The sequence below is a fragment of the Hoplias malabaricus genome, chromosome Y (assembly GCF_029633855.1).
Source record: "Hoplias malabaricus isolate fHopMal1 chromosome Y, fHopMal1.hap1, whole genome shotgun sequence".
Taxonomy (NCBI): domain Eukaryota; kingdom Metazoa; phylum Chordata; class Actinopteri; order Characiformes; family Erythrinidae; genus Hoplias; species Hoplias malabaricus.
The window spans coordinates 69053153-69079417 of NC_089820.1; the positions used below are offsets into that span (position 1 = coordinate 69053153).

The 26265-nt window shown below is 40.5% G+C and overlaps 1 protein-coding gene across 1 annotated transcript in view; it reads right to left on the minus strand.

Moving 5' to 3' along the window:
• Positions 1 to 642: 642 nt before the first annotated feature.
• The window catches only part of LOC136678793 (zinc finger protein 236-like), a 44976-nt gene continuing 19353 nt past the window's right edge, over positions 643 to 26265 (minus strand). The window contains exons 16-32 of the mRNA XM_066656930.1: positions 26113 to 26243; positions 23661 to 23758; positions 21761 to 21912; positions 21367 to 21549; positions 20582 to 20873; positions 20387 to 20490; positions 19444 to 19857; positions 17987 to 18132; positions 17662 to 17884; positions 16754 to 16921; positions 14971 to 15105; positions 14522 to 14661; positions 14208 to 14276; positions 13708 to 13896; positions 6335 to 6464; positions 5886 to 6059; positions 643 to 2633 (exon numbers count right to left, since the gene is read on the minus strand). Of these exons, the coding sequence (XP_066513027.1) occupies positions 2491 to 2633; positions 5886 to 6059; positions 6335 to 6464; positions 13708 to 13896; positions 14208 to 14276; positions 14522 to 14661; positions 14971 to 15105; positions 16754 to 16921; positions 17662 to 17884; positions 17987 to 18132; positions 19444 to 19857; positions 20387 to 20490; positions 20582 to 20873; positions 21367 to 21549; positions 21761 to 21912; positions 23661 to 23758; positions 26113 to 26243 (2891 nt within the window). The 3' untranslated portion in view covers positions 643 to 2490. The remainder of the gene's footprint in view (positions 2634 to 5885; positions 6060 to 6334; positions 6465 to 13707; positions 13897 to 14207; positions 14277 to 14521; positions 14662 to 14970; positions 15106 to 16753; positions 16922 to 17661; positions 17885 to 17986; positions 18133 to 19443; positions 19858 to 20386; positions 20491 to 20581; positions 20874 to 21366; positions 21550 to 21760; positions 21913 to 23660; positions 23759 to 26112; positions 26244 to 26265) is intronic.

Below are 26265 nucleotides of genomic sequence, written 5' to 3' on the forward strand. Positions count from 1 at the left end.
CCAATAAATTACTGTAAATTTACAGGAAGAATTTTAACAGCGTTTGTCATATTCATTCAGTTATACACTGATGCTAAAGGACAAAATGGGACAAGGTGAGGACACCAGAAATGTCCAACAAAACAGAGATAATGTCCCTACTCACAGCATTGGGTGGACTACAGGTGGATTGTTTATTCTCTTCTGGGTGGCCTTAATATAGATATCGGATCATTGTTGTGAGGTTCTAGTTCCATCTCTCCAGAGAACGTGGTTCCATAGCTTGCTCAATAGCTCAAAACGTGGAGGGGGCGGGTGGTGTCTATTAGTGATTAGTGTCTTTGTTGGACTGAGAAACATGGCTCATGGAGGAGGAATCTGGTAAAGATTTCAAAATGTAGGATTCAGTTTTTTTATTTTAGATTCGATATAGGCTTTTAATGCAGAAACTTATAACTGAGGAATTAGTTAACGATTTATTAATTAGGGATTAGCACACAAGTGTTAAGATGATTTACATAATTAGATTTTTTAATGAATTTCCCTTTCACTCTGTAGATGAAAGCCGTGAAATCAAATGAAAAAAAATATATAAACATCTTTATACAAAAGGGACCAAATTTATTCTTAAATAATTCTGAACATTAAAAAATACATGTGCCACAAAAGCATAAAGCTTTAACTTTTTACATGGGCAAAAACCTCAGAGCAACTTATATTTCCAGAAAGTATTTACATTCCAATAAAACACTTTATACAAATATAACACAATTACATCAAGTTCTCAGAAAACTCTTCCTGGTATGACACATTTCCACATTCCACATACAGAATCCATTAAAAAAATCATAATGTGTACATTTTGTAAACAGAATACTGTATCTTAAAACCTGTCAGCCATTTCCTTCACTGAATCTCCTTCATGTTATACTGACACCTAGAGTCCTGGAGGTATGAGTTTCTGTACTAAACCTATGTGGGACCCACTACATGGAGCATTACGTGGTGCATTCAGGGACTACAAAAATGTGGTGTATCATCTGAAGTGGACATTCCAAGTGTAAAAATATGTTTCTGAGACATTGTACCTCCATGCAGGAAAGTACAGGACAAAACTAATGTAAAAAAGTGCAACAAAAGATCTCTTATTAAGTGATAGCATCATAAATCTAGTCTTAAACTTATTTTAAAGTGATTTCATCTAGAAAGAAAGTGTCTTATTCCACAGGCAGATCATTCAGTTTTCATGAACAAAATATCCATTGCTTTTTATAAACCAATGATCGTTCTGTTGAATGAAGTCACTTAAAATAAGAAATATGCTGAAAATCTTTAAAACATTCTCAACATAATAAAGACGGAGAAACGTATTGACTAGATTTAGGATGATTTCACTTAATAAGAGACCATTTCATGCCCCGGAACTGCTGCATCTGTAGAGATCTGTCCTTGCGTTTACAGTGAACTTTGTTCAGTCTGTAACTGACACAGATTTAGTTTTTTTCTCTGAGGGAAGTGTTAGCTTCATGTCAGGAGGTTAATTTAAAGCCAGAAGCTCCAGAGAGTTCTCAGTGACTTACAAACCAAAGGTGGGCGACCTGTTCTCAGTGTTTGTGAGACTTTAACGAGTTCCCAGTGATGGCAAGAAACATCGATCAGAAACTCGTGTAAAGAAACTGAGAACGTGGAAGAGGAATAGCCAGTTTCTGAACTAAATGTCCTGCTCAAACACACAGTATTTATTTACCAGATTCAGTTAATGTGCTACAGCTGAAAAACCATCAAACTGTGTTCCACTATAGTTTAGTCGATCGCCGAACGGTTGCAACTTAGAAAACAAATGTGTCGGGTCCTAAGAATTGTGTCTTAAGGTTTAGGAGATGAATCTGGAGGGTGTAGAGAATGTGGGTGCATGGTTTATTGGAGAAGTGAGTGGGGTTATGTGGTATGGGTCTCTTAAGAGTTAGCGGATGCGTGTGTAGGGTGTAGGGAATGAGGGTGCATGGCTTAGGGAGAAGAGTGCATGGTTCTGGGAATGAGTCTGTAATGCCTGTGTAGGGATGTAATGTTTAGGCTTTGACTAAGGAGTCTGTAGCATTTAGAGAAATGCGTTGGATGTGGAGTTTTGTAAAATCTGTAGAGTTCAAGGAAAAAGTTTTACTTGAAACAAGTTTTATGGACAAGTATGTAGCGTTTAGTGCAAAATTTACTGAAGGTAGGGCACTTGAGGTTAAGAGACAAACGACTACAGATATGAGACAGTGCTATAGGGCTAAATCATGAGTTTGTAGCCTTTGAGTGTAGAGGATTTAGTGGGCGAGCCTGCTGTATTTAGGGGCTGTATGGCCTAGGGAATGAATTTGTAGGGTTTATGGTTCGTGTGTGTCATTATTAAGTGAAGAAAAGATTTAAGGTATTGTTGTAGAGTGTTTACAGAGTGTGTGAGCAGTATTTAGGGAATTCATCTATAGGGCTTTTGAGGAACAGGACATTCAGGAGTGTGTGTGAGGTTCAAGTGAACACATTAGGAATGGAACAATGCCAGTCTCCAGCATGTTCCAGTTCAGCTGGGGTTTCATCTCTAGATGACGAAGCTGGTGTTGGCTCAGAAACACAGTCCTGCTCCCGCCCGACCTCTTTCTCCACCTGCTTACCTGAGACACACACACACACACACACAAACACACACACACATAATTATGTTTTTTTCAGTAAAGCACATTTGCAATGAGTTAAGGGACTACATTGCTTTAAAATCCCTAAATGTATCTGTTTATGCTGGAGGTGTTTATTTGATAGAGAATCCCTAATACATCCAGGTACAAACATTGGTTTTAGTTATAACATATTTATCAGATTGGGTGAGGCAAGCTTCCCCGTCTCTGCCACGCAGCACTGGTTTCGCCTGCTGAATCCTGTGGATTTCCTTTGGAAGCACTCAGCTTTATTAAATATATTTATGCAGGTGCCATGCACAGAGTCCATTAAAATCCACAACAAAAGCAATCCCATTCATAATAAGTTTATTATTGCTCTCAAATGACCTGGAGTGGCCTCTTAATAAAAACTGCGGAGCTTACTGAGGAGGAAAAACAGCTCAAAAACACAGAACACCCCTGAGAAACAGGAAAGACAAATTACACAAACACGTTTTTTTTCTGCTTCATAAACCCACCACCTGCTGATGACTTCATTTTCATCTGAGTGAGTTCAGAATAATTAAGTATTCTCCAGGTTTAATGAAACAGAATCAGTGCAGAACATTTTCTTAACAACCTCCCACTAATGAGTGTAATCACCTGTTACTAATGACCATTAATATCTATGATCTGATTACTCTAATATTCACCCACTCATTACAGTTATACGCATTAATATACCATCCACCCAAATGCGAACTATACTGTCAGAAATAAAGGGAATTTGGCTGGAGTGGATGTGTGTGTGTGTGTGTGTGTGTGATCTCTTAACCAAAAAAAACTAAACTAAACAAAACAAAACAAAAAAAAAAACAATATTATTCTTGAATAATGAAAACTTGCCTAAGGCAAAGAGGACACACACACTCAGGGAAAGCAGAAATTCACCCCATGATCTCAGATTTAGTTCCACAACTAATTGAAGCGCTGAGGGTGGTTAAGTGCTGAGGCAAAATGTGTTTGGTTTTAGATCTGAAATAACAGCAGTGATTAAATGAGTTTGGCCACAAATTTCTCCGTCAATCAGGCTTCTCTGAAAATGGAAAACCTTTGAAAAATGTAGGAAAAGTAGGATTCACTTGTGGAAAGTGCTGCATGATGGTGCTATTTCAAAGTGCAGCAGTAAAGAATTTTACATTGAAGGAAAGAAAGTTAGCTGTCTTTACTGATGCTATTCACTTCCCAGAGCCACTGAAAAACATTAAGAAGAAAAACTACTGGAAAATATGGGCTCTGTGACTTTCTAATACTTTAAAACTTTATTTTAAAAGGTTCTGGTGAGAGCCAACAGGCTTTGAATCTTGACACATTTCATCAAGTATATAAATATTTTATGAAGGTTGTATTGTGGACTCTTTTCTAATAGAATCCTGTTCTGTCTCTGGAGAGCAGAAAACTCTCTGGGAGGCCTAACAACAGCTCGGAAAATAAAAAGTGAATATACTTTAGACAACATGAATTATTAAGAGATGTTCTGAACTTTGGTGAAATTTTGTTCACTCACTGAAAACTACAGAAAAAGTCCCACCTGCGTATTTACGGGCGCTTACACACATACCTTGTTTGGTTCAGACCTTCAGTGTGGTCCTAACCAATGTGGCAGGTTTGAGAAGTGCCTAAGACAACGTTGCAGACCAATGGACCAAATTACGTTGAGTGTTACTTCAGCAAACTTAAAAGACATCTAAATTATAAACAACCGTGATTCCCATTGTATTATTTCTGCTTTGTTCCAAACCACACACTAGCTCACCACATAGGGCATAAAACTACTGCATCGTTATGAGAAAGGCACAGTGCAATGAGTTCAATCGTTTAAAGTAGAACAGAAAAAGTGAACAAGGACCTGGTTCCAAACAAGATCATCATAATCATCATAATTTTGTGTTTATTTTTCAACTTAATGGCAGTGCTCTGATTTGCTTTTACCTGTAAGGAGCTGGTAAATAAATAGGCTATGTGTGGAATGTGTGCATTTGTGCCTTACATAAGATATAAGCTTGATTTGAACCTCAAATGCATGTTGCTCCTCTACAAACTAGCATCAAGTATGGGGAGGTGTAGCCCATGTATCTGATGATCATAGGATGTAGGAATATCACAGAAAGTTCCTTAGTCCACAAACTGAACTGCAGTGTGAAACCAAAACAAAGCGGACTAAATATATACGACATAACACATGAATGATGGTTCAGACATTGGTCTGGTCTTTGATATGAGAAAATGGTGGGTTTATTTAGCAAGTCGGGGCCACAAAAAATATATTGGAGCCACAAAATAATATATTGAGGCCAGAAAATAGTAATTTGAGGCGACAAAATAATATATTGAGGCCACCAAATAATATATTGAGGCCACCAAATAGTAAACTGAGGCCATGAAATGACTGTGCATACTGACAAAACTTGTACAAACCTACACTGTCTTCCACCATTTTTGCTATTTGGTTCTCCTCCATAAATCTCTCCTGGAGAAAGTTCTCTAATTCACACTGCTTTTCCTCGTCCATGAACCTCAAGGCAGTGTGCATTAACGTTAACCAACTGCAGTCCAGTGTTAGACTTAATCCCAAAGGTTAGCTGTGTGGTTGTTCAGCTGCTATCCCGATCAAACTGCGTTGCAAATGCAGGTCCCTTGGTCCAAACTTCAAAATACTAATTTGTGACCTCAATATATTATTTCATGGCTTCAAAATACTATATAGTGGCCACGACTTGCTAAATAAATCCACCATGTCACCTTAGGGGCTCCGCAGAAAACACCCTAAAACTCACACCTTTTTTATAGTAGAAAGTCTCGCCTTTTGGTATAAACTGCCAATCAGCTTGCTGGTCTACTGCAATCAAGACAGTGCAAACAGATTTTACCTGTGATTCCAAACATGTTTTTGAAATGTTACCAAGGCTTTAATTTGAAAGTGTCTAAAGGTCTCTCTCCATTCAAAGAGATACAAGCCTAGTCTTGGAAATAACTGCCCAGTGCTGAGTGGACAGACTTTCCTAGAAGCCTTTTTGCCTCCCACCAGCACCCCAACCCCTTCTACTTTATTTTTATTGTATAGTCATACTGAGAGTATATAGATTAAATAAATAAAACGCTTATTTATTAATTTATTTATCTATCAGTTGTCAATTTTGAATATTGTCAATTTTAAGGACATGGATGTTAGACTCTCCGTGTGTGTGTGTGAGTGTGTTATTTACTTACCATAGCCATGTGACCTCTTCATGTGCAGCTTCATGTTGCTTTTCTGTGTGAAGCTGATGGTACACACTTCACATTTGTACGGTTTCTCGCCGGTGTGTTTAACAGTGTGAACCTGCAGCGCACTCTTCTGGTTAAATGCCTTCTCACACTGTGTACACTTGAAGGGTCGCTCACCTGTGCATGCACACACAATTGTATACATAAAATAATGAGATGCTCTGGAGTGACTACACACAAGTTTAAATTCACCATGTTAAACCCCCTCAGCACTGTGTGGGTGGAGCAACAGAACTATATTCTCTGGAGTGATGGAGCTACATCCATACATTTGGGATGAGCTGGAAGTGCTAGAACTACTCATCGAACATCATTAATACAATCAAATCCTCAAAGCAATCCACCATCTAATGAGTCTCTCCGGCTGACTGGTTTTGTGTGTGTGTGTGTACCTGTATGGGTGCGCATGTGTCTCTCCAGTTGACTAGGTTTGGCAAAAGCTTTATCACAGTTAGAGCATTTAAACACTCGTGGCTTCTGAGAACTCAAGGTGGGGCCATTCTGGTGAACAAACTCGTGCTCCTGAAAACAGACACACACACAAACACAATCAGAGGTTTTAACATTTTAACAACATACAAATCATGGATCCCAATTTTCAAAGTAGAGTTCATAGCCCAATTTATTCATGTCATCATTCTTTAGTGGACATCGTACCCATATATGAACTACACAGAAGTCTAAGCTGGATTTTTCTAAGCAAGCAATGAAGGTGATTTTTGTAAATCTCTGAAGATGTCCTTTGTTGTCTGGCTCTAAGACATTAGCAGCAGACCCTTGAATTCATACAAATGTCTACGAATCAATCTTATTTTTCCAGCAGATGCCACAGATGTTGGATCAGGTTGAGATCTGTGGAACTTGGAGACCAAGTCAACATACTATTCCTGGACATGTTTTGCAGTGTGGCAGGGTGCATTATCTTGCCGAATGTGTCCACTTGCATTAGGGAATATATGGTGTACTAGGTCTTCAAGTAGCTTCTACAACTCTACCATCTTTCATTCTTCTTTCCACAGTGCATCTCTTTCTAGGTGAGTGACGGACATGCACTCAGCCGTCCAGAAGACGTTTAAAAGGATACATGTTATTCGTTTATTATTTTCCACAGCTCCATGGTCCTGTTCTGATTCTCAAATGCCCAATATAGGCACTTTCAGCAGTGTACAGAGGCCAGAATAAGCACTCTGACCAGTCTGTAGGCTTCACAGCCCTATAGGCAGCAAACTGTGATGCACTATGTGATGCCCTTTAGCGATGTACTACTGGACACTCCTGTACAAAACTGAGGCTAATGCAGATATTCAATTGGACACAGATTGTATAATGTCTATAGAAATGCCTTAAATGAAGGTAGGCAGTCCAAGGGGTTTACAACCTCCCAGCACTGGGGTCTTGTTTCTCTGAAATGATGGAATTCAAATACCTCTGTGATGCAGAAATTAATATTCAAGATCAGTACCGGACATTGATATCATTCATGTGGCAGAATGCCACCAAATTGTCTCAGCAATGTTCCATCACCTTGTGCCAAAAGAGCAGAGGGGGAATAAACTTATTATTAATACCCTTCACTTCAGGAGAAATGGAGGATGAGCAGTTGTCAAAACATAATACAGTTTTTTCCAAGCTCCAGTAAATTGTTCCAAAACTTCCTTCTGAACTAAAGACAGTTAATTTCAGGCAGCGAGACATAGGAAATTGTGTTCATCAGGAGCGTGAACATGTGCTTTACAAGCTGAGATGCCAGGGAGCTTGTCCAATCAGAAACAGTTACTATAGCGATTAAGAGCCAAGGGAATTTTATTCACGTTAAAGAGATTATCAGAAAGAATGCAGTGGAACATAAACACTTCAAGTCTCTTAAATCCTCTTAATTCTGTGCCATGATCAAGCTCCTCTGTGATCAGATCACTATCCCAGTCTCCATCTGCTCTCCATTTATTCATCCATCCATCAGTGTCTGCACATTTATGAGCTTTTTCATCCATCGTAGAGCATTTAACATGAAACGTCAATAAATGTCCATATCAGAATTTACGTGTTCCTGTTTCTTCTGATATGAAGGCTGTTAATCAGGAGGTTGTACCTATTTCTTAAAGTAAAGTCCACATCAAACTGGTGGCACTGAGCATGCATTAACGGTGCCAGTGGGGCTCAGCACAGCCTTAGACACCAAGGAGGCCAGTGTAGATTTACGGTTGTTGAGTATGTTAGGGCTGTAAAGTGAGATTGGAGTGGAGTGGGTTTGGGATGCCAGACTCCACTGTTGAGACTTCTAGAGGTGTCTTGGGCTTAATTCAGCAAAACACTGACGAGGGGAGGTGCCTACCTGATGACCCCTGTGAAGTACTAGCAATGCATTGGCTGAGGTGGGTACACATGGGCTAGGCTTCTGTGTTTGGTATAGTTGGTTGCTGGTCGGATCAAATATGGCCACAACAACCCTGATGTTTGGGATAGGATTTAAATGGCCAAAGGTAGATGATTACAGGCATGCTTTGGTCACAGGTAGGAAGTGAGTAGGGTGGGCTCTAGGGCTGTGCCATATAGTATTGTGTGCAATAATATCGCAAAATGTTTTTAAGCTATTCTAAATGATTAATTTCATGATTATTGTTATATTCTGATATGCAGTTACACGTAATTTGGCGTACATTCATTACGTGAGTCATTTAGTCACAGCGAGAGGTGGAAATTTGCTGAGTTCAAAAATTTCCTTCAAAAGACAAGTGACTTCAGTCGTGTGGAGGTGGTTTGGAAATAAAATATCAATATTCCAAATATTTTTTATGCAATGTCAGAATCTTGGTAAGTTAAAATAAGCAAATGTTTACACATTTATTTGTTGTTTCTTCTGAATGTTTGAAATTGTTAGATTTGTTCTAAGTAAAATGAAATTAACTATAATTTAAATAAGTAATTAAATATGGTATTAACACAATATAAAATTAATTTTGTTGCAGTAGTGTATTTTTTTAATTAATATAATTATTTTAAGTGTTTTTCATATCGCAATATTATTTTAGGGCCATATCGCCCACCCCTTGTGGGCCCTAGGTTAAGCTGTAATGGATGTGCATAGGGTATTTTACATCTTATCCTGTGTATGTTTACAGTTGTGACAGTAAATCTCTACTCTTTATTGCAAAGTCTTTATTTTAGATGATAGAAGACTTTTGTGAAGATTTAATGGCACATAAACATTAGTAAGTGTGGGTTCTCATGATGGATGTTTAGTTCAGGGACACAAACTTATCCCACAGGTATTGAATGGAGCTCCATCTCTCCAGAGAGCACAGTAACAAGGCTCCACACATCAATGCTAGGAGGCATGAGACCCATCAAACTGGCACATGTCTTTGGGCATGGTGACTTTAAGTACACTTCAGAGTGTCCCATTACAATGTGCTCTTCCTATAGAGATTGTCCTCAATGTGTGTGTAATTAAACTAGTGAATATCACTAATTATAAGGAGTTTCTACAAACCTTTGAACAAAAAGAGTTTACTTGTTTCCCCTCACTCTATTTTTGCTGTTAGATCACGTCTGGCCCAAGGGACTGTGTGATGGATGCTGTGCCTTTGCTTACAGTTTTACAGCTTGAATGCAAATGAAATCCAAAAGCTAAACAAAAGGAGAAAGATCTAGCCACGGACTTCATCTTCCTTTCACTTAGCACGCACGCGCACACACACACACACACACACACACACACACACACACACACACCACTATTCCAACATCTACTACAGCTTTCCTAGGAGTGTAGGGGGGGACACGTTTCTGATTAATACGCTTCATTTCACAAGAAATTGGATGTGCAGAGGTTCACAAACTTTGTATACTGTTGAATCAAGGCCGCATACCTCCATTTTTGACATTTTCTTTTTTCAGTATAGGCACAGAGTTCAATCAACTTAGTGCACAATTTTTTCTTCAAAATACCTGAACAATAAAGAACACATACTAAAGATGCAGTGTGCAGCTTTAGTTGAATCTCACAAAAATTTACATGATAAAAGATCACACCCTCTTCTTTACATCAGTCTCTAAACCCAAAAGCAGGCGGTTCTCGAGCTCCCCCTGGCCCCCTGCGTCATTACTGTCAGAGTGTTGAGAGGTTGTCTCCACTCCTACGACATTATCCTGAACCAAAGACATGGCCAACAGAACAGCTCCCTCAGTTGACAGAAAACAAATTGCTCCTCTCTTCTGTTTGCGGATTAGAATTTAAACAGAACCCATCCATCATCAGTATCTTCTTCTTCAGCTTCACTACAGATGTCCAAACCCTGGAGGTCACCACTTTGAATCAGTGACTTCAGTTCCCATTTTGAGGTGTATAAATTGTGGACAATGCTCAATAAAGCATGAAATGAAATGAGACGCTCTGAAGCAGCTGCACATGACCCTAAACTTCCTAAAGTCTCAGATGCAGTGGAAGGCTGTGGAAATGTGTTCTCTGGAGCAATGGAGCTTCATCCAACACGTTTGAGAAGTTCTGAGATACAGGACTACTTTTCAAAAATCAATATCTGACCACATGTTTATGTGGCTGAATGCCATCAAATTCTCTATTCTAAGGCCTCCCCAGAAGAGTAGAAGCTCTTAATGCAGCAAAGAGGAAGCAGGAAATGTTGGATGGGCAGATGTCCACAAATTTATTTTGGATCAAATGTCATCATCGGATGAAAGAACATATTTTCTTATGAAGCAAACAAAACACATAAAGCGAGGCTTAAAGGCTAAGAACCAGCGATATGAAAGTGTCAAAGAAATAAATACAGTGGAATTTGAGTTCCTAACTTGTGTTTATTGATAGTCAGAAAACATGTTATTTCTTACTAATTCAAGGAATAAGGTTTAAAAGACCCCCTCCCCCCCAAACGGGGTTGGGAAACTCTAATAGGCGTCTTGCCTGTGACGTAGATGGTGGACAACACTCTAGAAGTTGTACTTAATTTAATGCAAAATGACGAAAGGGTGTGTTGTTTTTGGCTGCAATAATTCAATGTACAGTGGGACATCTGTGCACAAATGGCCCAAAGATCCCAAAATATCCAGAAAATGGACTAAATTTGACAACTTTAAATGGGCACTTTGGAAAGGACCATCCGCTCACTCCGTTATCTGTAGCTCATTTCACTGGCGCTTTTCCAACAATATGGACATGTAAGGACACCAACGAAAGGTGTTCAAGAGCCTCTGTAACATGGAGGTAAACAGGGTAAGGACACTCACTTCGCCTGTTTTAGTTGGTGTTAGTTAACGTTAGCTTGACTCGCTAAACTCGGTGGCTCAGATTATACTCGGCTACGTAGCTGCATTACGGAGGTTTATAGTGTCGGGTGAATTCGAGTTTGACTTCGATCACATTTACAAGAATAACGGTACCTCTACATTTGAGTTTAGCTTATTGCTAGGCTATTGTCATGAATAATGTTGGTTATTTAGCTAGATACTGTCATAACAGTCCGTCATAACGGTGTTTTACCGCAACTTTGTTCAGCTGTTGTCCACCAGTGACGTCACGGTTGCGTTCAAGAATTTCCGTAGCGAGCTCGGGTTTTTCAGTCAATTTAATAAAATTGTCAGTTTTAAAGCAAATTAAGCTGCTATTTTCATTTTAATTCATACTTATATGTGTCAGTAACTGAAATAATGTGAAATATTCATGGCGGTCCATTAAGTGGTGCTTAGCCTTTAAAGAAGGAGGAAAGAATGAGAAATGAGCATGAAGCAAAAGGATTTGTCCTTTTGAGAAGCTGAGGAAAAGACAGAAATAAGGTTTATCACCAAAGGAGAAAAACCCAGCATCCTGAAAGAAGACTGACTTATCACATTCTCTGCAACTGAGACTGTATCAAAGAGAACTGTATTATAATCAAAGTGGCTTTAGAGGAGGGAGATGGGTCCTTTGGCCCCAGAGTGGTTGGTTGTACAAATATCCTGTCTTTATAAGGCATGAGAATCTCTCTGAGATGAGAGGTCTGTCTCAAAACCTAGTGCTCTTTCTACTCATCTTTTTTTTTTGATATACAGAAGTAATGGTTCTTATTTATTTATTTATTTATTTGTTGGTGTGAGACTTCCTGTTTGCTGCTTTAGTTGCAATGGCCTGAGATAAAAGCATTATTAGCATTAATATTCATGATTACTGCCAATACACCGGAATAAACCTGATTTAAATATAATTATGGGGAGGAAGCATGGGATATTTTCTCAGGCACTGAAGCAACACGGCAAGACTTTTATTTTACTGACTGGTGAAACTATGTATCCTTCATTTCCCCTGAGTGTTTAGAGGAATATTTATTTCAGAAAAGCTCTTATTTAATTTCAGCATCTGACCACAGTGCGTACAAACCCCTGTAAAGCTCTCCGTTCCTCACAGACCAGTAAGCTTAACATATCAATAAAACACAGGAGAAAGCTGGATGTGGAGGCTGACTTCATAGAGAGATGCCTTTATAGAAAGTGGACAGTAAGGCAGGTCACTAGAAAATAAGAAACACTCAATATGGCTTAGATTTTCTGTAAGCACTCATCCTGAGCTAGAGGAAGAATTATGCTTGCTATCAAACAAAACCTCATTTATTCATTCATTGTCTGTAACCCTTATCCAGTTCAGGGCGGCGGTGGTTCTGAAGCCTAGCCGGAATCACTGGGCACAAGGAGGGAACACACCCTGGACGAGGCGGCAGTCTTTCACAACGACACACAGTCACATATTCACTCACACACTCACACCTACGGACACTTTTGAGTCTCCAATCCACCTACCAACGTGTGTTTTTGGAGCATAGGAGGAAACCGGAACACCCGGAGGAAACCCACACAGACACAGGGAGAACACACCACACTCCTCACAGACAGTCACCCGGAGGAAACCCATACGAACACAGGGAGAACACACCAAACTCCTCACAGACAGTCACCCAGAGGAAACCTACACAGACACAGGGAAAACACACCACACTCCTCACAGACAGTCACCCGGAGGAAACCCACACAGACACAGGGAGAACACACTACACCTAACAAACAGTCACCCAGAGGAAACCCACGCAGACACAGGGAAAACACACCACACAGACAGTCACCCGGAGGAAACCCATGCAGACACAGGGAGAACACACTACACGTAACAGTCACCCAGAGGAAACCCACGCAGACACAGGGAAAACACACCACACAGACAGTCACCCAGAGGAAACCCACGCAGACACAGGGAAAACACACCACACAGACAGTCACCCGGAGGAAACCCACGCAGACACAGGGAGAACACACTACACCTAACAGACAGTCACCCAGAGGAAACCCACGCAGACACAGGGAAAACACACCACACAGACAGTCACCCAGAGGAAACCCACGCAGACACAGGGAGATCACACCACACTCCTCAGAGACAGTCACCCAGAGGAAACCCATGCAGACACAGTGTCATACTGTGACAGAGACACTACCTGCTGCTCCACCGTGTCGCCCGTCATTCAATTTATCACATATTTTAAAAAGAAAGTTGTCAAGATAAAGGTAACAAGATAAACGCTCCAAAACTGTTTGGGAAGAATGGTTTATTACTTTAGTTTTACTGCAAATCAGTGTATCTCCTGTAAGGTTACCATTTTGGAGGGAAAATGTTTCTCTTTGACAGTAAATATTCTTTCAATTCCAGCATTACACAAGACATTTATACCCCAGAGTTCTGTGATGATGATTAATAAAGTAAATATCATGAATTATATAAGTTTACCTTGAGGTGGGTTGCACGCTTGAAAGCTTTGTTGCACACGCGGCACACATGACAGCGTTCTTTCCCGTGCGTGACTTTGCAGTGGCGCCGCAGGGCATTGGCTGTGGGCAGTGTCTCACTGCAGTAAAAACACCGATTCAGATGGACATCTGCTTCTGAGCCCTTCACTTCAGAATGACCTTCAACCACCTAAGTACACACACACACACACACAATAAATTATACACTATCCCAAGTGGAGCAATTGTCCAAGTGGTGGCCTGTCATTGCAGGGGGGTGAGATTGTGAGCTTGGTCTGTGAGCTAATATAACAGAATTCAGCACAGAGTGTTCCCCTCCAAATAAGACGAGCTGATGTGTGAATGGAAGGGACTTGGATAACAGGCTGAACTGACCATAGCTAAAGAGGCTGATTCAGAATAAATTAGACACACACACACACAGACCGTGAGCCCTTCCTCGTGAGTTGTGCTGCATGATGGGCGGCTGACCTGACTGACCTGTTGCTGTGTGTTGGTAGTTGCCTGCACCGCTGTCCCCTGGTCATTCACAGGTGGGAACTGCTGTCCCTACACACACACACACACACATTCAAATATCTGAAAGACTGGTGTGAAAGTGCTGATTCAACTTCACATTTTTGTAAATATTTACAAAATAGTTAAACACATTTTGATTTTGTAAATATTTTATATGGCATATATATATATATATATATATATATATATATATATATATATATATATATATGTATGTATGTATGTATGTATGTATGTATGTATGTGTGTATGTATGTGTGTGTGTGTGTGTGTACCTGTGTATTCAGGTTTAGAGTGACGGCATCCAGCATGTTTGTGTCTGCGAGTGTGAGTGTCACGCTGCCATCACTGGCAATGCCCCCTGAAGACATCACAAGGTTCTGGGAGAGAGAGGTGCTGGGAGCCAATGTGGTAACTATGGTAACACACAAAAAAAAAATCACCATAATAACAATTTCCTTAATGTTTCCTTTTAATACATTTTGTGAATATTCATAATTAATTTTCTCTACAATAGTTCATATTCCCCAGAAGGGGGTGCTATTATTGACACTCTTTTGTGATATTGAGGCTGAGGAAACTTACATAAGTAAAAAAATAAATAAATAAAATAAAAAAAAGGTATTTTTTTAACTACACAAAAGGATAAGGCTTTAATTAATTTAATATTTGACTTTTAACCGAATCACTATACTATGTAAATAAGGTGGGAGTGGCCTCTGACCTGACATGCCTGTAGTGGCGGGGCTATGTGCCAGGAGCTGCTCAGAGCTTAGACCGGAATGGGCTGTGGCCAGTCTCAAAGCTCCTCCCACTTCTCCTCCAGCATTCCCACAGGACTGGGTCAAGAGATCCTGACCTAGAGATAGAGATAGAGAGAGAGAGAGAGAGAGAGAGAGAGAGAGAGAGAGAGAGAGAGAGAGAGAGAGAGAGATCGTTATATTTTTTAAGGTTAGAGAATGCACAGCAGGGAATCTGAGCTTGATTTTTGAGTTCAGTAAACTGTTTTTGTGTCGATCTGGACAATTGCCCTGCTGGGAGAGCCAATGGTGATCCATTTTTAGTTTCTTGGCAGAAGCAGAAATATTTTGATTTGAAATGTCCTGGTTCCCAAGACTTTTGTAGGAAAACAACCCCACAATATTACAGACCCTCTGCCATAGATAACAGAGGGAATCAGGCTCCTTAGTCATCCTTCTTTTTACTCCAAAGCTAACTTGAGTGTTGAGATGCTACTTTTTTCAGCGATGAAGTTAGTAAAAGATCCAAAATAAATAAATAAATAAAATCCCTAAGGATTACTGTTGGAGATGTTGTTTGTCTAGGCAAGTTTGTCACATTTCCAGTGGTTTGGAACTTTTTAATTGCCCTAACTGTAGATTTCCAGATATATGAATAGCTATTTTTATAGATTTCTTTGACTTAGGAAGATCAGTATATCATTTTTTAAAATAGTTTGTCCTGCATTTCCCATTTTGAAAAATGACTAAGGAAACTTGATTATAAACTTTTTACTTATATTTTCAAGGAGGTGCCAATAATATTGCTTTGAATTACCAAGAGAAAGAAAACACATTTACATACAACTCATTACTGCATAACATTAGGGTTTATCTAAAAACTATATCAATAATATAAACACATATTTCATATTTCAAAAGGGCAAAAAGTCTTTAACCAGAGCTCCCAAACATTAGCATATGACTGTGTATTATGTTCATATTTATACACAATATATTGTTCTGTACTAATTAGCACTGAAGGTCTTTTTGGCTAATTGTCAGTAATCTTCCTTCCAGAACACATCCAAGCAAAACACACACCCACACACACAAACAAACAAACACAAACATGTGATGCATAATGCATAAAACATAACATAATTATGCAAATCTCTAGGTGAAAGGTGGGAAGGTGCTCTAAATGCAAACCAATTAAAAACTGGAAAATGTTCTGAGCATGCATGTGAAACTTTGTGCATAACATCAAAGTTTAATATTAACTTTAATCAGCAAACCATTGTTTATTTTGAATTAAAGTTAATGGATATTTGGCAGGATGTGGTGTGCACAGCTTCTATGTTCCCTACAGAAGAGCCGACTTAAATGGGACATTCTGGACCCACATTTTCAATGCCAACTGTGGACTAGAACAGATTTTCTGGAGTCCAGGAGGCCCTCTGCCCTGCACTTATTATTTTATTTTCTGCTTTAACATAAACACGTTCTCTGTATCACAATAATAGGCCGTTATTGAGATAAAAGGTGCAGGGCAGTGTGCCTCCTGCTGAGAAATCCTGGACTAGAATTTACGAAGCTCTGTCGTAGAGCAGTGAACTGCATTCTTTGGATTGACTGTGCTCCATAAAAGGCCTTTGAAATGATTTCTGATCTAATAACTGAACATAAGTTCCTGCCCTCACTGCCATCAAAAGCCTTCTCTGCAGATTATTACAGCTGTAAGAGGAACACCCGGGGTGTGTGTGTGGGTGTGTGTGTGTTCTGTACCTGATATCGTGAGCGTAATCTCCTGGTTGCTGCTGGGTGGTGTGTTGGCAGTGTGTGTGTGTTGGGCTGTGTGACCGAGGGCCTGTGTGAGGCTGGAGTTGCTGATGGTGAGAGTGATCTCTGGACCATTAGCTCCAGCTCCAACAACCTGTGCCAGCTGTTCTGAACCTGCAGACAAAACACAGACACTTACAGAGCTTATCTATAAGAAAGACTACTGCTGCTGTCTAAAAGATACCACACACCAGACGAATAAACCTGTACAGTCTGATATAGATTTATTATTCTAAAATCAAAATAGCAGTTAATGAATTATAATTGGAATAAAGCTGCTGCCTCAGTTGTGTGCTCTAACGACATCAGGCTTCTCTTATTAGGCATCTGAGCACAAATCTATTTATTATTCGAAGGGAATGTATTATACCCCTTTTCCACAGATTAGCACAGTTCCTTGGGGTCTTAATGAAATATTTGTGACTTGCTTTGGTCAAAATACCACAAGGATCCAAAAATCCAGCACAATAAACACCTTTCTTGTGCTTGTTCTGTTTCTTTGCTCTATTTAACCTCATCTTTGCACTCTCACACAACAAGGGTCTCACACTGTGATTGGAGACAGTGGGACAATTCTAAAGTCTCTGAACTCTGTGTAAAAAGCAGCACAAAACCAGAAAGGATCGTTGTGTCCCATGTTTTCTGATTAAGGCATCCTATAAAATAAGTTTTTTTGCAGGTCGATAGGCTCCAGATCCCCATATTAATGTGCAAATGTACTGAAAAGGTGATTTCTTTCTCATAATATACCCCCTTTAAGTTGAAAAATAAAATGCAAGCACTTTCAGACTTTTGGTTCCATTATGTGTGAATATTTTCACTTGTGTCAAAAGACTTCGGTTTATGTGTCACACCTGCATTGTCCTGCTCTGTGAGGTTGCCGATGGTGACGCCGGCAGGAGTGGGTGGAGCCTGGAGAGGCAAGCTGCTGATTGGCTGGATGACTACATTGGCAGGAACCGAAGCTTCCCCAGTGGTGGCCAGCAGGTGTGTGGAGTGTGTGTGAGAATCTCCGCTCAAAGTGTGTGAGAGTAAACCACTCTGCTGAAGGGTCTGCTGGAGAATACTGGAGTCAATCTGAACACACACAACATTAATAAACAATAATATAACTATACAACATAGAACTGCAACAGTTTTCAGCATGCTGTATGCTACTGGCCATAGAGAGAGAACTACCTGCAGTGTGATGTTGTTGATGTTGGTGGTGTCTATGCCAGAGATCTGGACATTTGGACAGAGGAGACTGGCGGGAGCAAGCTGTAGTTGAATTCCTTCAAGAGTCGCCAAACCCTCAGTAAGGGACACAGTGAGATCTCCCCCAGCTATAGAACACACACACACACATCAAAATCAGACGACTTAAAACCACTATTATATAGCAATTCTAGAAATACTGAGCCATAAAGTGATTTAATTCTACTGATTTATTTCTCGATTATCTTGTTGAGTGCTAAATACATATTTTAACTTAAAGTTTTAAAGATCTAGTGCATGCACTCTGGTGGTCCATAACGGTGGTCCAAATATATATAAACAAAAAAAATCTTTTAAAATTAAAATTAAAGATTAAAATTTGTTTTATAATATTATTTGTTTGTGTTTACTGTGGTTATATATAACTTTATACCAGCCCCACACTCACTGAGAAGGCTTTAGTTTAAATATATATCATTATCTTAGGGGCCTAAGACTTCTGCACAGTGCTGTAGATTTATAAGTTTAAAATGGAAGGAAACTTCTTAGACATAACCAGCTAACACAGCTCACTTATACACACACACACACACACACACACACACACACACACACACACACACACACACACACACACACACACACACACCCACCCCTCTGGCTGTTGTTTTGTTTCTTGTTTCTAATTTAATAAATGTGTTCTTGTCAGAATGGCCAGTAATACACATAAAATATCTCAAAAAGATCACTGAAGACAAACAAGTGAGTGTGTGTGTTGGTGGGGGATGGAAAACGCAGCAGTGCAGAACATTACTTTGTGTGTGTGTCTGTGAGAGAGAGAGAGAGCAGTGGAGAAAGTGGGATAAGAGACAAAGAGATGGAGAAAGAAAGAATGCACTTGCAGACAGTAAACAAAACCAGAAAAGACCCAATGTCTTTCATCTTCTGTGAAAATGGAGTTAAAACACATCTGTGCCAACGCATCTCAGACCAATTCTGCGAGATCAATACTCTTTATACAGTCTCTCTCTCTCTCTCACGCACGCACGCACGCATACCCAGAGTGAAATAAAATCTCTTCAGAAGAAAAACATGTTCCTTATTTAAAGCAGCATTCAGTTATTTTTATGACATTTTATCACAAGTAGCCAACATTTTGAAGGAGCTAATTATTATTTTTACATGTTTTCTATAAAACACAGCACCACGAGATGAAGCATCAAACTGGTTTATAATCCCTTAGCAAACTACTTTATGAAGTGGGTGATATTTAAAAATAAATACAGAATCTCTGACACCTTTACTTTCTAAACTTGAAGTAGCATCCGTAGAGAAAATAGCTGACTGCTCCTCTGAGTGCCAGGAGTACATTTTGTGTGTTTGTGTGTATATTATACATGTAAATGTGTTTCTTTTATTTACGCGCATATGACATTTACCTGACATGGTAGCAGGCAGTCCCACAATGCCTTGCTGCAGCAGTGTGTGTTCGTAGTGTGTGGTGAGGCTGGAGTTGTTGGGGAGGAATATGCTGGGATCTGTGGAAGCAGAGTGCATCAGTGTTTCTGTCGTCCCCTGGTGGCCCGGAGGACCAGGAACTGGGACTGAGGGCTGGTTCTGAGGGCCCGGAGATGAGGGTCTCTCGCCAATACTCCTCCTCAGCCTTCTGCCCTCCACACCCTGCCGCAGGTGGCACTGGATGTGTGTTTTACGATGGCCAGACGTCCGGAAACGTAAGTCACAGTATGGACATTTAAACGGTTTGGATCCAGTATGGAGCCTCATGTGAACCTTTAAACTTCCTTTGGTCGAGAAGGACGTGTTGCACATGTGACAGTTAAATAGTTTCTGACCTGAGGAGACAAGAGGAATTTTAGGTTTCATGGAACAGTGCAGTTTATCAGTTTGAAAAGTTCCCTCAAGATTGATTTCAGCTGATTTCAGTTTTACGAACAGCAAGAGATGACAAAAGAAGCTCTGAAGCAGCTGCGCATGAGCATCAACACGGCCAATGTCGAGTATTGTATTGGACTGCTTTGTAAAGTAAAGTAAACCCCCAACTGCTCCCCACTCCGGTGTGTGTGCTCACTGCCCCCTAGTGTTCACTAGTGTGTGTGTGTAAATGTGTGTTTCACTGCACGGATTGGGCTAAATGCGGAGAACAAATTCCTCTGTGTGCGAGCACAGTGGCCAATAAAGTGATTCTAATTCTAACGGCTCAGTTTTATTTCATGATTTTCTATGAAGGTTATAAAAGTGCATATGGGTCACATTTAAATTGAGATGTTTCCACAAACTTGTTCTGTGTCACCTTTTCATTCAATATTTTTGATGATTAACAAAAAAAGAACAAGAGTTCTGAACCCCAGCTCCACCACTCACCTGTGTGTGTTTTCACATGACAATCCAATGTGGACTTCACCGTGAAACTCTTCCCACACTGATCACATTTATACGGCTTCTCTCCGGTGTGGATCCGGACGTGTCTGGATGACAGAGAGAAACACGGTTCTTTCACATTGACCACTGAGGATGTGTTGTTATTGTCATGCCCATATTAGGTCTGAGAGGCATTACCTGACCAGGTCGCTGGGTTTTTTGAAGCTCTTTGGACAGTACTGGCAGCGGTTGGGGAATTTTGGCTCCAGGTCCATAACCACAGCTTTGTCTTTCATCTCACTTATCCGGTCTCTCTCTGCAGCGGATTGAACCAGAACCTTCTCTGATACGGAGGCATCGAGGCCGGGGTCTCTCTTGGCGAGCTCGGCCGCCTGCTCCTCTGTGAAGGTGATGATTCCAGCTCTGTTTCTCTTCGCTGCAGAGGGATCTGCTCCGGAGTCTTCCTCACATGGCTCTTCTCCATCCAGAACTGTAACAAGCAGATAATTGCTGAGAATCAACATAACACTGCAAAATAATATATCTGACTAAGTGAAACTGTCTTAAAATAGAGTCTGCGTATAATATTCCTCATTGAAAGATCGTTGTATGTTAAAATTATATAAATTGCTTTTATCCAGTCTTAATGTATTTGCAGACAAACTGTTTTAAATTTATTTGGCTATTTTGGTCGTTGGTCAAGCAATGACACTTGAAATAAACAAAATAACCAACCAATGGAATCTCTGGATAAAAACTCCTACAAATATGACTTGAATGCAGTTGAACAATTCAGATTTAATGTGGCTCTTTTTTGGGAATTGTGACAGAGATCTGCCTGTATGCAAAAAGGGCAAAGTACTGGCTTTGGACCTCATATCTTTGGTTATTTGTCGCTGTTCTGTGCTTTGTTTGAAGAGAGTGTCTTCTTTAGTTTAAGTGCCTTTTTACAGTTATTTCTATTCAGTGCTGTGTCTGCGTACCTCTGGGTCCAATGGCGTGGAAAAGCTTCATGTGTTTCCTGCGTAATATGTGTGTCCGAAAACTTTCATCGCAATGAGAGCACTTAAACGGTTTGGTGTTGAGGTGGATGATCATGTGTCTGTTCAGGCTGCCGTTAGTTGTGAAAGATGAGTCACACACATTACATCGGAAAGCTTTCACACCTGGAGAGAGAGTGAAACATTTATGAAAGTAATTATTTTCACATTTTCTCGAATGAGATGCAGAATAAAGTGGTTTCATAGTCCCTGAATAAATGAGATTATGCTCCACATGGGGAATCCATTCATCATCCAGTCCACTAGGTGTCAGTATGAAGAAGGTTTCATAACACGAGGAAGAATCTCTGAATGTTTTTCCCAGCGTGCTCCTCACCTGTGTGTGTGTTGAGGTGTGATTTTAGTACACCTGCAGAGACAAAGCTCCGCCCACACAGATTACACCTGTACGGCTTCTCTCCTGTGTGGGAGCGAATGTGCTGCTTCAGGTGACTGGACTTTTTAAAGCCTTTATCACACACACTGCACCTGGAGAACAAAAACACACAATGGTACAAATGAGGCATACCGTAGACTAAAATAACGATCCAACAGACCTAATCCACCCAACATCGGTACCCAACATCACTAATGTTTATGAGGCTGAATGCCATCAAATCCTCACAGCAATGTTCCAACATCTAGGGAACAATCTTTCCAGAACAGAAATGAAAAGAAGCTCTCTACTTTTCAGAAAAGCACAAACATAGGACCACCATGTACATTTCAGTGTGATACATGTGCACGGTTTATTTGGTTCTATACCTGTTTATGCTTGTATTATCTCCACTATCTCTATTGTTCTTTGAACCATTCTCAACCTGGCCCCGTGTCGACTCCTGTGCATGAGGCGGCCCATTACTCTTATCTTTAGCCACACAGGAAGGAAGAGTCAAATGAGAAGAGAAGTAAAGTCTTACAACCACACTACTCACAAAGTCAGGGAGCTGCTCTACACACACATACACATACAAAACACACTTTTCAATGGTGTGTTGTGAAACAAAATGTCTCTAGTGAAATAATAACGTTTAATTTTTTATTTTAAGTTAATTAATTTATCTTTATTTTGGCTCTTGGGGCTCCCCCTCGTGTAAATCATTTTTACAGCACTGTCCTTAAAATCAATGTATAAGCAGTGGTTTCCTGCCCTCCTCCAAATGTTACATAGTGCAGTTTCTGCAGTGCTGAGACTAAAGTAGAAAAATCAGCAGACCTATTCTTTCTATTACAGGTCAGTGAAGCCTTATTATGACTTTGAAGATGTAACTTAAAGGTAAAAATATTACATAGTGTTCCTTTAACTGTGATTATAACTAGTAGTAGCACTGCCATTTTTAGTTTTAGCAACATTTGCCTGGCCTCCACCCCTGACCTGAAATGTTCAACTGGACTTCTTTTATATCTTTTTTTTGGGAAATTGTCCATTTTTATATCAACTCATCTCCATAATATTAGAGAGCAGCCATTTTGCTTGTAACACTCCTCTCTCAATTTTATTCACCCCCACTCAATGTCAAATCTCTTCTGCTTTAAAATCAGAGGATAAACGCTGCCTACTACTAAAATGGCTAAAATAAGAAATTTTTAAAGAAATAGTACAATAACTGAATGTCCTTGTTCTGGAGGATGATCACGCAGAGAAATGAAGCTGTGTGATTTAGGTTTGGAAAAGAATGTGAGCAGGGGAAGGCTAATTCATCGATACACACTGAACATTTGTTCACAGTCTAATTCAGATAACTACATTGAGATTACACTGAATGCCAAGTGTTGGCTGGCAGTGTCTAAAGCCACCTACATTTGACTAATATTTACATCTAGAAAAATGTTGGATGAAGAACTGTCCACAAATGTTTGGTGTTATGGAGTATATTCCACAGATTTGTTTAGCTTTTCCTTCAGATCAGTGTCTGATAGTCACCATTTTCACTCTCTCTGATCTCAAGAAATCACGTTTCTCTTTCTTACACAAACACACACACACACACACACACACACCAAAAAGGGCATTTACACATCCACTGAACATCAGACGTGTAAAGTAAAAACTAAGATGAAAGCACATCACAGGCTTTTGTGTGTGTGCTGTAAACAGGAAGCAGGGGAAGAGTGCCACTGTGTCAAAAACACTTTTACACACTCACTGAAATGGTGCTCTGCTGGTACTTTCAGGAAACAAACTAGAACTGATGATCGAGCAACAATGTGTGTGTGTGTGTGTGTGTGTTTCCCACCTGTAGGCTCTCCTGTTGCTCTCCTCTTCATCCTGGTAATGATCAGTCTGTGTCAACTGCAGCTGACCATCAGCAGATTCCTGCAGCAAACCAGCCGCCTACAAACACACACACACACACACACTGTGTCAGAAATAGGGAACAATACTCTCAATACAAAATATAGTACGTCCATGAATCTTGCCAATAAAATAAAGCCCTGTGTATTTCTCTGTGACCTAAAGGAAGGTTCTGTTAAAGCACTTGTTTAATCTAAAAGGTAAAATCTTGATGTGATTATTCATTCAGTCATCTTCTGTAACCACAGTCCAGAGCCTACACAGACTCATTGGGCACAAGGTAGAAAGCAGCCTGGACTGGGACTGTCCATCTCTGAGAATGTGAGTAGAACATCAAAATTAACTGGTGTATTATGTTTCAAACTGAAGGTCTGAAATGGTTTAAATATGTGGGTATACTTCCATTCACTCATTCAGAGTTATCCTAGCTCAAATATGTCTTCCCGCCTATGCTGATAGCCATAACCCATAAGAGCCCACACCCAGTTCACCATAAAGCCAAATTATGAGAAAAATAAAAATCAGGCCAAAGACTTAGAAAAACATAAAAACTTTGGAACACAGCTTTTACAAACAAAAATATGCTTAAAATAAGCGTTTCTATTGTCTGTATGTCCTCACCAAGCACACAATCATTCTGTAAATGAGGTGAAACTTTCACAGATTCACTCACTGTCATGTGACTGCATCCGGGAAATTCAGTAAATGTCCCTTAGGGACGTCATGGTTTAAAGTGAAGGGTAAAGCTGTGTAGGCGCGGTGGGTCCGGAGCCTACCCGGAATCACTGGGCACAAGGCAGAAACACACCCTGGAGGGGGCGACAAACCTTCACAGGGCGACACACACTCACACATTCACACCTACGGACACTTTTCAGTCGCCAATCCACCTACCAACGTGTGCTTTTGGAGCGTGGGAGGAAACCGGAGCACCCAGAGGAAACCCAAGCAGACACAGGGAGAACACACCACACTCCTCACACAGAGTCACCCGGAGGAAACCCATGCAGACACAGGGAGAACACACCACACTCCTCACAGACAGTCATCCGGAGGAAACCCACGCAGACACATGGAGAACACACCACACTCCTCACAGACAGTCACCCGGAGGAAACCCACGCAGACACAGGGAGAACACACCACACTCCTCACAGACAGTCATCCGGAGGAAACCCACGCAGACACATGGAGAACACACCACACTCCTCACAGACAGTCACCCGGAGGAAACCCACACAGACACAGGGAGAACACACCACACTCCTCACAGACAGTCACCCGGAGGAAACCCACGCAGACACAGGGAGAACACACCACACTCCTCACAGACAGTCACCCGGAAGAAACCGACACAGACACATGGAGAACACACCACACTCCTCACAGACAGTCACCCGGAGGAAACCCACGTGGACACAGGGAGAACACACCTAACAGGCAGTGGGGCTTGAACCCACAACCCCAGGACTCTGAGCTGTGTGACTGCGACACTACCTGCCTCCCTCTTATGGACTAATATCCAGCAAAAACATTTTCTTGAAAATCATAAAAAAATAACTTATTTTTGAAGCTGTAGAAACACTTTACACTTGCTGAAAAGCACAGTTCCAGTCCCAGAATATTTGGCCAAAATCAACTAAACACAAATAAACCCTTGTCCTTCAGAGCACTGTCCTATCTGTGCCCCTGTGGGAGACTGGCTGTGTGTAAATTGTGTTTTTCACACATCGCTGAACCTTTAACCGGAAAAGGATCTGTTTATTCGATCTTAGAAGGGGTTCACATTATACTCTTTTCTACAGACCCACGTAGATGCTTCAGAAATGTTTGGTATTCACAGAAGTGTTTCACAGTTTTGGATGTTATGTTTTTACATGAAGTGAATGACACAGTCAATAGGAAAAGTTCAGTTTAAAGCCTACGCAGCAGGTGTTTATGGCCAACAATTAAAAAGAAGGCTTTTGAGCTGTAGTAGAAACCCCTGCCCACATGCAATACTCAGATGACTGACAGGTCTAGTGCTCCTGTTGCTTGGAAACAGAGAGAAAGAAGAAACTTCATCAAAAGCAGAGTTCAGAAACACTGTGTGAATCTCCCTTTGCTCAGAAACACTTCAGCCTCTGGAACACAGGTAAAGCCTCTGAAGTTTCTCTGGAGATTTGGATGACTGTAAATTAATCATAAGGCCTGCACTTTTGATGATATTTTGCACAGCAATTGCAATTTTTCAGATGAACAAAGTTCAACAATATTTTATTCTCTTTGATTTTTGCAACAAAAAATAACTGACCCAGCATCTTCATCTGTGGCATAAGCACAGCAGCCAACAGTGGATTGGCATAATGTTTCTGATAGCCCATTGTGTTTCATTGTGTTCTGTGTGTGTGTACCTCAGTGGTCAGTATGCTCTGTGTGTGGTACGTTGAGGTTAGAGCCTGTGACTCCAATGTGCTTGAGTCCTGGAGCTGCTGAACTGCAGAGAGAGGAGGCTGCTGGGAAAATCCTTCAGAGATTGAGAAACCTGCACACACACAGAGACACAC